Raw genomic sequence first — 12,103 nt, 5'->3', positions numbered from 1 at the left:
ACCATTCTGTGTGTGTGTGGAGACTTGGGAGATACCTTGAACAATGAACATCTGAGTTGTAACCCCAGCCTTGCTGTCATTCTGTTAATGATCTTTAGTTGTGTTTATTGCATCCAGGATGATCCAGCCACCATCCATTGTTTGCAGCTGTTGCTTCATAATGTCACTGAACCTGGTGAAGTTACTGCACCTCATTCTGGAGAAGAAACCGAGCATATATCTGGTAACAGTGCAGTTTAGTAAATTTTCCTGTGCTCGTTCAGCAATATCCAGGCACTGAAGAAGCATGGGAGAGATCATCTTTTATCCTTACCCAGATATCATATGCTGCACTTCTACTGGAGTAATTTATAATTGGTGCCCATAACTGAAACTGTTTCGTTGAGATGATCTTGGTTTCCTTAATATAGAGTTGGACAACTTTTTCTACCCTTTTCTTTAAGTGCATTAGTGTCCTTGTTTGAATAATGGTGTTATTTTGGTAATCGAAATGTTGAAGAAAGTTCTGTTAAGAGTTTTGATGTATGGGTCTCCTCTTGATAGCTAGTAAGAGTACTAGTAGGCAACGGATATTTCTTCTCATCAATTTTGTTTGGTTATAAGGAGAATTCGAGGGAATGGTATAGAAATCTTTACATTTAGAAAGAGCACACTACATATAAACCTCCTGGGTTTGGGTCCGGCTCCTTTTTATGGAGAATATCTCCGAAGGAGTGCCCAATGAATGAATCCAACTTTGTGAAAAACCACTTGTCCACACGACCACACCTTATTATCAAACACCTAGGCTGCGTTTGTTCGCAAAGGTGGGGTGGGAAAAAAGGAGAGATAAAAAAAAACATGTGAGCCTCAGGTATAATGTGGTGAAGAAGAAAGAAAGGAAATGAAGGGATTTTGTGAAAAAAAATGTTATATGTGGGTCTTACTTTTTAGTTTTTCATATTTTTTCACAAAATTTTACATATTTTGTGGAATTTTGAAAAGATATAGAGTGAATAATAAGTTACTATGCTACTCCAAATAACCAAACCACATTTTTAGAACTTAAAGGAAAATTTTACTTTTTCTTTAAATTTTTTTCCGCCCACCTTTATTCCAACAAACAACTGCAACCCTAGTGTTGATGCAATGGCACCTCCCATGCTGATGAACCCCAAATCCTTCTCATGCTACTTGATTCTTTAGCTCTCTCTCTACTTAAAAGAGTTTGACTGTTTGGCTTCAAAGGAAATTTTTGGTTTGCCTATACTGATTGGAGTGAGAATCTCTTAAACCTCTTTCCTCTTTATATGCTAATCATCCCCAATTACAGATATACATTTCTATTATTTCATAATGCTTTTCCCAAAATATAAATCATCAAAGTAACTCAATTTCGTTGTACATAGTAGAATGTGGTTCATTTCATATGTGTGATGCATCATAATTTAGACACATTACTAGTAAACCATGCCATGATGCCAAGGCACACTCTCACCAGATTAGTCATCTTTGATTAACTTTGCAAGCTTGGTGGCAAAACTACCAGTTCCCTCACAGGATCCATGGCCTATCTACTACCTATTTTATTTCTACTAAATTCTGAACTGTCTAATGTAAAATATATCTACTTTCTTAGATACTGAAACATATGTACGATTTCAAACAGTCCTGTAAATCTGTAATATAAAAATCTGGTTGTACAAGTTCTGCAGTAATGAATGTTTTTGTTTCATAAAAAATTATAAAAATGGTTATAATCTACCTAAGGGTTTAAAACAATACAGTATTGATAGTTTGATATGCCATACCGTTTTCGTATCCACATTTGCTTACCGATATCTACCAAAACAATATAGGATGGTTTCACTACAAAAATGATACAGAGATCTATTACGGGTTTCGGTACAAAAAAACAGTACGAAAATGTTAAAATAATAGTACAATACGGCTTTCGTGTGAAATGTTCTGCAAAATGTGTTTTTCATATTATTTTTCTTGGAGCAAATTGTATTGACACCCCAAAATAGAGGTTTTAAAGCACTGACACTCCACTTTATTTATGAAAATACATAGGTTCTATTTATTAAACACATTAGTCCATTCTGTTAGTGAACCCATTAACCCACTATTTATTTTTCTTTAATTCCAAAAATACATTTACCAAAGTGTGAGGAGAAAAAAAATTCCAGCAACAATGTGTTCATCAGATACTGCTAGAGAAGTGTATAATAGTCTTTACGATAATATAACTAACCGTTCTAACATTATAAGACTTGTGTGTTTTTTAAATAGAAAAGTGGGGTATTAGTGCTTTAAAGTCTTCATTTTGAGTGCCTGTGCAATTTGATCTTTTTCTTATCGATTTGTTCTTAGATAATAGAAAATGAACTATTCAAACAAACACCTCTAACCCATTTTTCTGATTTCCAATGTTAAAAATCAGGTGAGGAGTTGATTGATCCACAAACACGGGGCAAGATTAGTCACTATTTAGAATGCTTTTGGCTGATCCAATCTCATTTTACAAAAATTGTTGAATCCTAATAGTAAAACTGTACTTTTGTTTGTTATCACACGAGTACTTGTAATCAAGGTTTAAAGTATCCCACGATACCATACGATACTAGCCGATACGTTTCTTCATTTGACCCAACCGATACGATACATCTCGATATGTCTCTCCATTAAATTACACTAAAATACATTAGTCAGAGCGATACAATACTTGATACATGACGATATGTCTCTTAAAATCACTTGACCGATACGATACTTTTAACCTTGCTTGTAATAATTCTTGGGCTGTGATACGTAACATTTTTCAAATCCACAACCGTTACTGTAGTCACAGTTAATAAATCTTAAAAAAATATATGGCACAATCCTAGGTTCATTGGAAAGATATCTAGGCATAGTAAAATGAGCCCAGTTCCTCTCCATCAACCCTATCTATTCAACGATTCACTCGCACTCACATGAAATAGTGAGATTCACACTCATAGAGTCTGCCGAAGTTAGATAAGGCAAAATCTTCGAGTGAGACTTGAATGCGCAGCACTAGGTGTTACCAATAGTTGAGAATTTCCATTAGTCTGCGTTTGTTTGCTGGAATAAAGGTGGAGTGGAAAAATTCTTTAAAAAAACAAAATTTTCTTACTTTTCCTTTAAATCCAAAAAGTGTAAATTGTTTGGTTGCTTGGAATGGAAAAGTGAGAGATAAGTTTTATTGATTCAAGGAAACTTGTGTGATGATATGGCAACCCTACTTTCTCACCTCAAGTCTTTTTAAAAACCATACAAAAAGTATGGAATTTTGTGGAAAAGTATGAAAAAAGTAAAATATAGGACCCACAATTAATACTTTTCCATGCGTTTATTTCCTTCACTTCTCCCTCACCCCATTACGCATGGAGCCGACATGTTTGTTTTCCACACCACCTTTGCAAACAACGTAAACTTATAGGAAAAACTATTAAAATATGAATTTTGCTTTTAATGTTACACAATTAATTTGTAAAAAGTTCGGATGAATTTGGTGCCGTTTTTATTTTTTATTTTATTTTTTGAACTACACCATTGAAATTCAGAAGAAAACAAAAAATAAATAAATGACCACCACTTAGGGGTGTCAATTTGTAGTCCGAACCGTTAAAATCGAACCGCATAAGCCCGTTATAGCCCAAACCGAACCTGAATGGGCTGTGTTTGGGATGAAGGTGACGGAGCCAGCACCGACCCGAAACTGAACCGTAACCCGTTATAGCCCGTTTTACAACCTCTTTTGTAATTTTATATTAAATAGGGATAATTACTATTGGCCCCCTGTACTTTGATTTTATTACTATTGTATCCCCTATACTTTTCAAAATTACTAATTCAACCTTTAACTTTGTTTACAATTACTATTGTCCCCCTACCGTTAAGTTCCGTTAGTTTACTGATGATGTGTCATCTTTATATTTTATCAAAAACCCAAAAATACCCTTATACTTATCTCTTTATTTATTTACCCTTTTGTCAAGTTACAATACTATACCTTTAATTAACCGTGGAGATAAAAGTAACTATAATCAATTTTACTCAAAAAAAAAAAAAGAAAAGAAATAATGATTGAATAAAACTCAAATAGAAACCGAATATGAAGAAAAATCGAATTCAACTCAAATTGGAAACTAAATATCACCTAAAATATTTTCAAAATAAATGAGTTTAAGTGAAGGTGGGAAACCAAATTGGATTTGGATTTTGCCCATTTCTTTAATTTAAAATAAATGAAGTTTAGGGTAAAATTGACATTTAATCTAGTTTTTATAAATGGTGTAGCATCTTCTTTTGATTTCTTAATTTTAATGAAGGGCAAATTAGACATTACATATTTAAACTTAATGGCTACTTAACACCGTTATAAGGAAGGGGCAACAGTAATTTCATAAAGAACAGGGTTTTATTAGTAATAAAATCAAACTACAGGGGGCAACAGTAATTATCCTTATTAAATAATATTAGAATCAATATTTTACCCCTAGATAGTTGGTATAGACAACTAAAAAAATTAAGCATGAATTCAAAGATCAAATAATTATTCTACTACTTAATATTTAGATTATTGATTTTCTATAGAATTGATGGATTTTTTTTAATGGAAATTGACCAATAGCAACTTTATTTTCCATAGAATTTTGGTTTTTGTTGTAGGATACTCAATTATTTCTTCTTCTTATTTTTTGCACATCATCAACAGTTAGTCAACTCGAGTCTAAACCGTTAGTCCAAACCGTTAGTTAACCTGAATCCAACAGCACCAAACCGAAATCGGCCCGAAACTATTATTTTACTTATAAGCCGTGTTTGGATTAGGTGTTTTTCAGCTCGAAACTGTCCCAAACCGCACAGATGGGACCCTACCACCACTTTTTATCATAACCAAAATCCCTAAAACCCTCATTTTCCTCAAAATTAAATTGAATTCTTCCCCGCCTCTTTCATGGATTCCTTTTCGGGTCAACCCGTACCGTCCGACAGGCTAGTCTTATCCAACAACGACCAACTTTCTCACTCGTCAGTCGTCATCAGCTCACTTCGGTTCTCGTGTGACTTTCTCGTCATCTCCCAAAGATCCTACTCTGACATGGATACCGTCATAACCCTACTATAATTATAATTATTAATTATTAATTATAAAATCTTAATTACTATATTCCGGAAATAATTTTTAGAGAAAACAAAATTAGAAATTTCCAAGCAGACGCTAGTGAGTTTCCTCTGCAATCATTCACTCACTCTCTTCTTTCTCAGAAAAATTTCAGTTTCGCCTATTCCCGATATATGTTTGTTGATGAAGAATTGAAGATGGATGTTAAGTTGAAGGAAGAGTATGAGTATCTTACCCTCTCGTACGCTCCTCTTGACGCATACGATCTCAAGGGATCATCGTCACTGATGTCAATGGAAACAGTGGACATGAACATGAGAGAAGCAGTTGCAGCAGTGGAAAATCTTCTCTGTTACAGGTTCAAGGACAAGTCGCTTCTCCAGGAAGCCTTGACTCACTCTTCCTACACAGAATCCCCTTCCTACCAGCGCCTAGAGTTCGTTGGCGATGCCGCTCTCGGCCTTGCCCTTGCCGAGTATGTTTTTCGAGCTTACCCTGAACTTGATCCTGGTCAGCTCTCTCTCCTCCGCGCCGCCAACATCAGCACTGAGAATTTAGCTCGCGTCGCTGTTCGTCAGGAGCTCTACCGTTATGTCCGTCATAATGCCCCTTCTCTTGATTCCAAGGTGGGTGCTTTTTTGAAACCCTCAAAACCCTTGCTTTTGCTTTTCATCAACCATCATTACTCATGTAAAATGCTTGCTGGTGTTTGGTTTCGTGATCAATTACAGGTTAGCGAGTTTGTTCTGGCGGTTCAAGAAGAGGACGGTGCGGTTACATACTGTGGATCGGTTAAAGCGCCAAAGATTTTGGCTGACATTGTTGAATCTGTGGCTGCAGCTGTTTACGTAGACTGCAATTATGACCTCAAAGCTCTGTGGGAGGTATGGTTTCAGTGGCTATATCGTGATTTCTTGCTTTATTCTGTTTCATTCGCTTGCTCTTCCTTCACTCTTCCTTCACTGCTTGCTTTTTGCAGGTTTTCAAGAGCCTAATGGAGCCAATTGTAACCCTTGAAACTTTACACAAGCAACCTCAGCCCGTGACCATGTTGTTTGAGTTCTGCCAAAAGCAAGGAAAGCAAGTTGACATCAAGCATTGGAGAAAGGATAGCGTAAATGTTGCTAGTGTTTACGTGGACGGGAAGCTCATTGGCTCCGGATCTTCAGAGCAAAAGGATATTGCTAAACTGAATGCAGCAAAGGAAGCTCTGCAGAAGCTGTGGAAACCCGAACCTTCAGAGACGACAGAAACTGCAGATATTGTTGTTAATGGAACTGACGAGATTGAGGGGGCTAAGCACAAGTTGAATGAGCTCTGTGGCAAGAGGCGGTGGCACCAGGCAAAGTACAAGTATGCTCCACTATCCCTTCTATTACTGAACTCTATTTGTATTCGGAGGGCTTATGCTGCAATTATTTACATTTTTAGTATAATAACTGTAGCACCTCTGTGGGTCTCCGTCATGGATGGAACCGTGTTGCACTTGCTGCCATGATCATGGTTCCTTGATTGCTTATACTGACTACTGGTTCTAATAGAACACATACATGAGTATATATTGCATTCAATCCTTCTAGATTCTGTGACACTTAGCATGTGTTTGGTAACACTCTTTACTGAGAATGGCATTCTTCCAAGAATCATTTTCTCATATTCTCATCAAGGAATGATAGTCTAAGCATAGTTTTAATCATTTGGTAAAACATGTGCTCAAAATGTTTGTTCTCAAGAATGATTTTTATGACAAAATATGTCAATTAGTACATATATGAAATAAACTGCTAGATGAAGGCTTTTTGAAGTCTAATACACCAACTCATACTTTGATATTTAGAATACAAATTTGTGATGATTGTTTAGTAATATTTGATGTAAAGTAATTAATACATCATTTTTCTTTCTGTCAAAATCCAAATTCTTCACTACTTCATTATTTCTGTCAACATCTTTGACTGATTTTCATTCACTTTCAGGGTTTCTGGGTTGAAGAGAGGTGATGAGATGGCAATATATGCACACTGCGTTTTGGGCAATAGGAATCAAAGGGGGTTTGGGTTTCTAGGTTGAATAGAGACGATTAGACGGCTTAAATGCAGAGAGAATGAGAGAGAGTGAGAGAGACAGAAAAACATTCTGAAAGAAAATCCATAAAATACATTCAAATTATCAGCAGACTAGACTTACAGACCAGGTAAAACGAATTGCAAACTTAAGAAATGAAAAGAACAAAAATAAATAAATAAAGCTTTGTAATTTTTGGAATCTGCTCCTTAACTCTTCTCTAATACAAATCCAAAAGAGAGAAACATAAATTGGAAGCATCCCATCTAATGCACTGCAGGATAGGGTAACTAGCAATGAAAGCTCGTCTTCCAAGTCTTCTGAACAGAGAAGAGAACAGAAGACTGATAGCAGTAAGAACTGGATACAATTGCATCAGCATAAGGGCAATATGTTGTTTCCATGCCTATGAGATTGATCTTTATGATGGTGGTGGAGGTGGCGCTTGTGCTGATTATCTTCTGATATCAACTCCAGAAACAAATCTTCAGTCTTCGCAGGGAAGATCAAATATCCAGTTCAAAACCTGAAAATTGAATGTAAAAGATAGAACAGAATATAGCTAAAACCTCAGATCTCAATACCTGAATAAGAACAACACCCTTGATTTAATCATCTCTTTTTTGGCCGAATATCTGAAAGACTTATAAATAACTAATCGACCTTGAAGAAAATCGAGGAAACACTCAACTTTCTAGAATTATGAGGGTTTTGTAGGAAGGTAAACTTGCTTTCTAATGATTAAAGAAAGAGTATGAAAGCTCAAGTGTAGCAGTGACGTGCAGATAACGGAGAGAGGTGACAGATACCTGATTCCTTGTCTCAAACGCTATCAATTGCAGAGTCGTTATTGATGATGAACTGAGAGAGAAGGAAGGAAGGGATTGAACTGAGTTGGTGAGACAAGACAAAGTGGGGGAGAGAGAGATTTTCCTTGAGCAAGTTGCAGAGTGGGACCAGCTTTGCAAGTAGGATTTTTGAGTCGTATGTTTTCCCTTGTCTTTTTCAACCTGGAAACTTGCTTTTTGATTTTGAGAATAACCAAACAAGTCAACTTGTTTTGCAAATTACCTTCTCAATCATGAAAATCAGACCAGTTTGTTTCCTGATAGTGAAAGAACAATGCAATTTGCCAGATGCATTTTGGTCGTTCTTCCTTTCTCTGAGAACGATATAACACCCAAAACAGTTCCCTGACCTGTTACCAAACATGTCCTTAATGTTTTACATATTTCATCCTATATTCCTGATAGATTCAGGAACTGGCTGCAGGAATTTCTGTATGATAACACCAAAGCTGTAGGTTAAGCCTTCTGCCATTTCAGGGTCTGTGAATGGTCATAATATGATAAGTCTTACCCTGCTTCTTCAAAGAGGCTGGTACCAGACTTCAATCTGTGACCATTATTGGGCAGTTTCAAAACAATTTTACTGTTGCAGTAAGGCTTGCCCTCTGTTAGAAAAATCAACATCTAGATCCAAATTTTGAAAGGTTAGAACTAAAGTGGTTTGTAAATTGATATATTTTTCTTCATATTTAGATATTCATGTTCTTATCTTTCTCCAACTAAATGGAAATGCTTACATATCATGCCAAGATTTAACAGCTGTAAAGAATGACTAAGATGGATTGCTGCTTTTCCTTTAGAAAATCCAAAAGCTTAAAACCTGAAGTTCATTTCTAGGACTTCATTTCTATGCTTCACATTGTCACAGCAGTGCATAGAGCACTTCTTAGTAGGAGAATGAATTTTTCTATCCTTGCTTCCTTGGCAAAAAAGTGAAAATGATTTGGTTTAGTATGAATCAGTACTTCTGCCAAGCAGATATTAGCTCTTGACTAATGACAAAATCTAAACTTTGAAGTGGTACTTGTAAAAATCAATAGGGTAAAACCAAGGTAGCAACAGATTTGTACGAATTTAATTAAGTGAAGGAAAAAAATTAATCGACATTTCTAACTTTAGAAGAATGTAGCGGACAGAGAGAGAGAGAGAGAGAGAGAGAGAGAGAGAGAGGCCACTAGTTAGTTTACTACTTATAAGAGGTAATATAGATCTGTGAAGCCAAACTAAAACAGGAGTAAAAAGAAACTTTGATTACTGTGAAGTCTGAATCGACTCGCAGGCCATGTTAACCTTTCGTGAAACATTCTGCTGCATCCCTTGTCAATCTGGATTTTGGAATATTACCATAGGTCCACACTTGCACCAGTTAAGTGGGGGAAATCTTTCATAAAATGGCTATGCTTTATTCAGCAGAATGTTTGACAGTCAGTCATGGAAACATATGTTAAATGACTTTTTCCAATATTGAGCGTGTTTGGAACAGGTGATAGCTAAGAATGAACATATTTGTAGGATATTAGGCAGGTTAATATGTAATAGGTGATGTTGGAAGCCTAAACTAGGATGGTTTCTTCCTGTACAGCAGATATTGTGATGATTGATTTGGTGCAAGTTTAAGGCAAAAAATGATGTGGCAACGAGAAATATCTGGATATTTATGCTTCAGCATGGATGTGGCATCATCATTCACCGCCAAGCCTCACTGAAACTTTTTAAGACTTGATTCTATGGAATCTGATCCATATTCCAGGTTCAGATGGTGATGGTGACGAAATTGCGCCCGTAAACCTTGTAAGAAAGAAACTTAATAACCAGCAAATGAGTAAATAGAAAATAGAAGAGAGGAAACAGTAGATTAGCGGATACACAAAACCTTGAATGGGATCTCCTTCCTATTTGCTGTTAGATTAGTAGATACATTAAACCTTGAAAGAGAGAGTGCTTGCTGTAAAAATAAAAAGGGTTGCAGTGTTGCGAGGTTATTTATTTACGTATTATACCATCATGTGTTGTTTCACTATACAGTTGGGACATTATGGAGCTTCTCAATCTTTTGGTACACATTGTTGCATTTGATCCAGTACCTTAGATAGTTATTGGATACTGGAACTCCTCATTTTTGCTTTTGTTCCAAGAAAAAAAAAAAAATTATTGAGGAATGCTCTCATCTTATACGGTAGTCTGCTGTTGGACATCGTTGCTAGCTTTATCAGAAGACAATGGTGATGTTGGATACACAAATGGAGGTTCTTGCTGAATAAAATGAAATCTTGAACCCCTTTGGCAGGAGCATGTAGGCTGTAGTTGTGATGTCCAGTTGTACTGTGGCCCCTGACTCCCTGTCCCAATGCAGGCCGGAGTGGACCCTAATGTGTTGATCTGGGGCCTTGTATTTGCATCCTAGTGGGCCATTAATCTGACAGTTCCTTGAGTTTTAGGTGGTTGAACTTGAAAGTTCTTGTATCGAGAGCAATTTTTTCTCATCAAATCCTTCCTCCACGTAGTGAAGGTTTGAAATATTAGGTTGCATCGATGTTTAGTTTTGATGGTTGATTACCAGTATTAGATTTTTTTTTGGTGATATACCAGCATTAGCATTCCTAAGTGAATTTAGTTAAATATATTGGTTGAATCAAATCAGCTCAGCTGCTTGCATATAATGTAAAAATTAACACTTCTTGATGGTTGATGACCAGCATTAGCTTTTTTGGTAATATACCAACATTAGCATTCCTTGGTGAATTTAGTAAAATATATTGGTTGAATAAATCAGCTCAGCTGCTTGCTTGTATTGTAAAAATTAACACTTTCTTCTGAAATGGTTTTTCCTGACACGCAGAATCGAAAGAGAGGTTGGTCCTCCACATGACAGGAAGTTTATCTGTTCAGTTCAAGTAGAAACTGTTGAAGGCACATATTATACAACTGGCCATACAAGGTCAAGGGTAAAGGATGCAGAGAACTCTGCAGCTTCCGTGTTGCTTCATGGCTTGAAAAATAGTGAACATTGTGTTGGACAGGTTCCAATGTTGTTGGATAATTTTTATTAGCTTTTCCTGGGATTCATAACACGGATTTGTATCTTAGTAAATTTAATTTAGACAGTCCTCTGAGCCAGCCGTGGAGTATATGCTAGCGCGGAAACACACACTCTCTCTCTGTGTCTTTTCGTATGTGAACTTTCTGCCTCCTTACCCAAGAAAACATGCTGTTGTATCTAGTTGGTTCGCTCTCGTGTGCTTTTGGTCGAAGAAAACTCTTCTGTTTGTGTTACTTGCTCTAATATTTCCATCTGGGAAGTAGTCTTATTGTATCTCTTTGCTATGTAATATAGCTGCTTCATTTATCTATATCTCTGTGCTTTTTTGTGCTTGTCATCCTTGTCCTGTGGCTATGCTCTTCTCTGAATGGTTCTAATAAATGGTTCCAATTTTATTAGAGGTCTCCGAAGAGAGACTGTATCTATCTTTTACAGCCATCAGTTTTGGGTGAAAAATTTTCTGTTAATGCATTAGAAACTTGGCCTTAGTTTTTGACCGTCTCAATTAAGTTCTTGGTTAAGGGTTTTGAATCTGCCCGTTTGATCCTATCTGATGACAAATCATCAAATGCAGGATGGTTATTTCAATTAACTGATTCTCCAAGGTTGAACAGGTTGGGTTGGGTAGGATTTCTTAAAACCCTGAGCTCGACATTGAATACTCTAGCTTGGCTTTGGCCAAGTAAGACATTTAACTTTGACCGTGGCCTTGAATCCAGTCATGGCTTTGTTCTTTATCCTAATCCCAAAATGATAAAACATTGTGTATTTGTTTTACTTCTACTAAAAAATTAACCTACAAGGTGATAGGGTTCTGAACTGATGGGTCTTAGTCAAACATTCAACCTTGACTTGGCCTTGATCCTAATTAGGGTCAACTTAATCCGTCTTTCATGAAAGTACGTCGAAACTTGATACTTCTATGTCATCATCTTGAGAATTAAACATTATTACGGGGAGAACTAAAGAAAAAGAGAGAGAGGAGTCGTACACGATATGATGCATTTGGTAACATTC

At 36.4% G+C, this 12,103-nt stretch overlaps 1 protein-coding gene across 1 annotated transcript; it reads left to right on the top strand.

The window, feature by feature from the left end:
- Positions 1-5,214: 5,214 nt before the first annotated feature.
- LOC149004141 (ribonuclease 3-like protein 2) lies at positions 5,215-11,727 on the top strand. The gene is made up of 4 exons (XM_089169212.1): positions 5,215-5,760; positions 5,866-6,018; positions 6,114-6,487; positions 10,886-11,727. The coding sequence occupies exons 1-4, from the start codon at positions 5,308-5,310 to the stop codon at positions 11,094-11,096; spliced, it is 1,191 nt and encodes a 396-aa protein (XP_089025338.1). The 5' UTR covers positions 5,215-5,307; the 3' UTR covers positions 11,097-11,727.
- Positions 11,728-12,103: the final 376 nt, after the last annotated feature.

This window comes from Hakea prostrata, chromosome 9 (genome assembly GCF_041222555.1).
Source record: "Hakea prostrata isolate BN-2017 chromosome 9, UWA_Hpros_2, whole genome shotgun sequence".
Taxonomy (NCBI): Eukaryota; Viridiplantae; Streptophyta; class Magnoliopsida; order Proteales; family Proteaceae; genus Hakea; species Hakea prostrata.
Note: the sequence above shows the minus strand (reverse complement) of the source record. Positions and strands in the feature narration are given on the sequence as shown.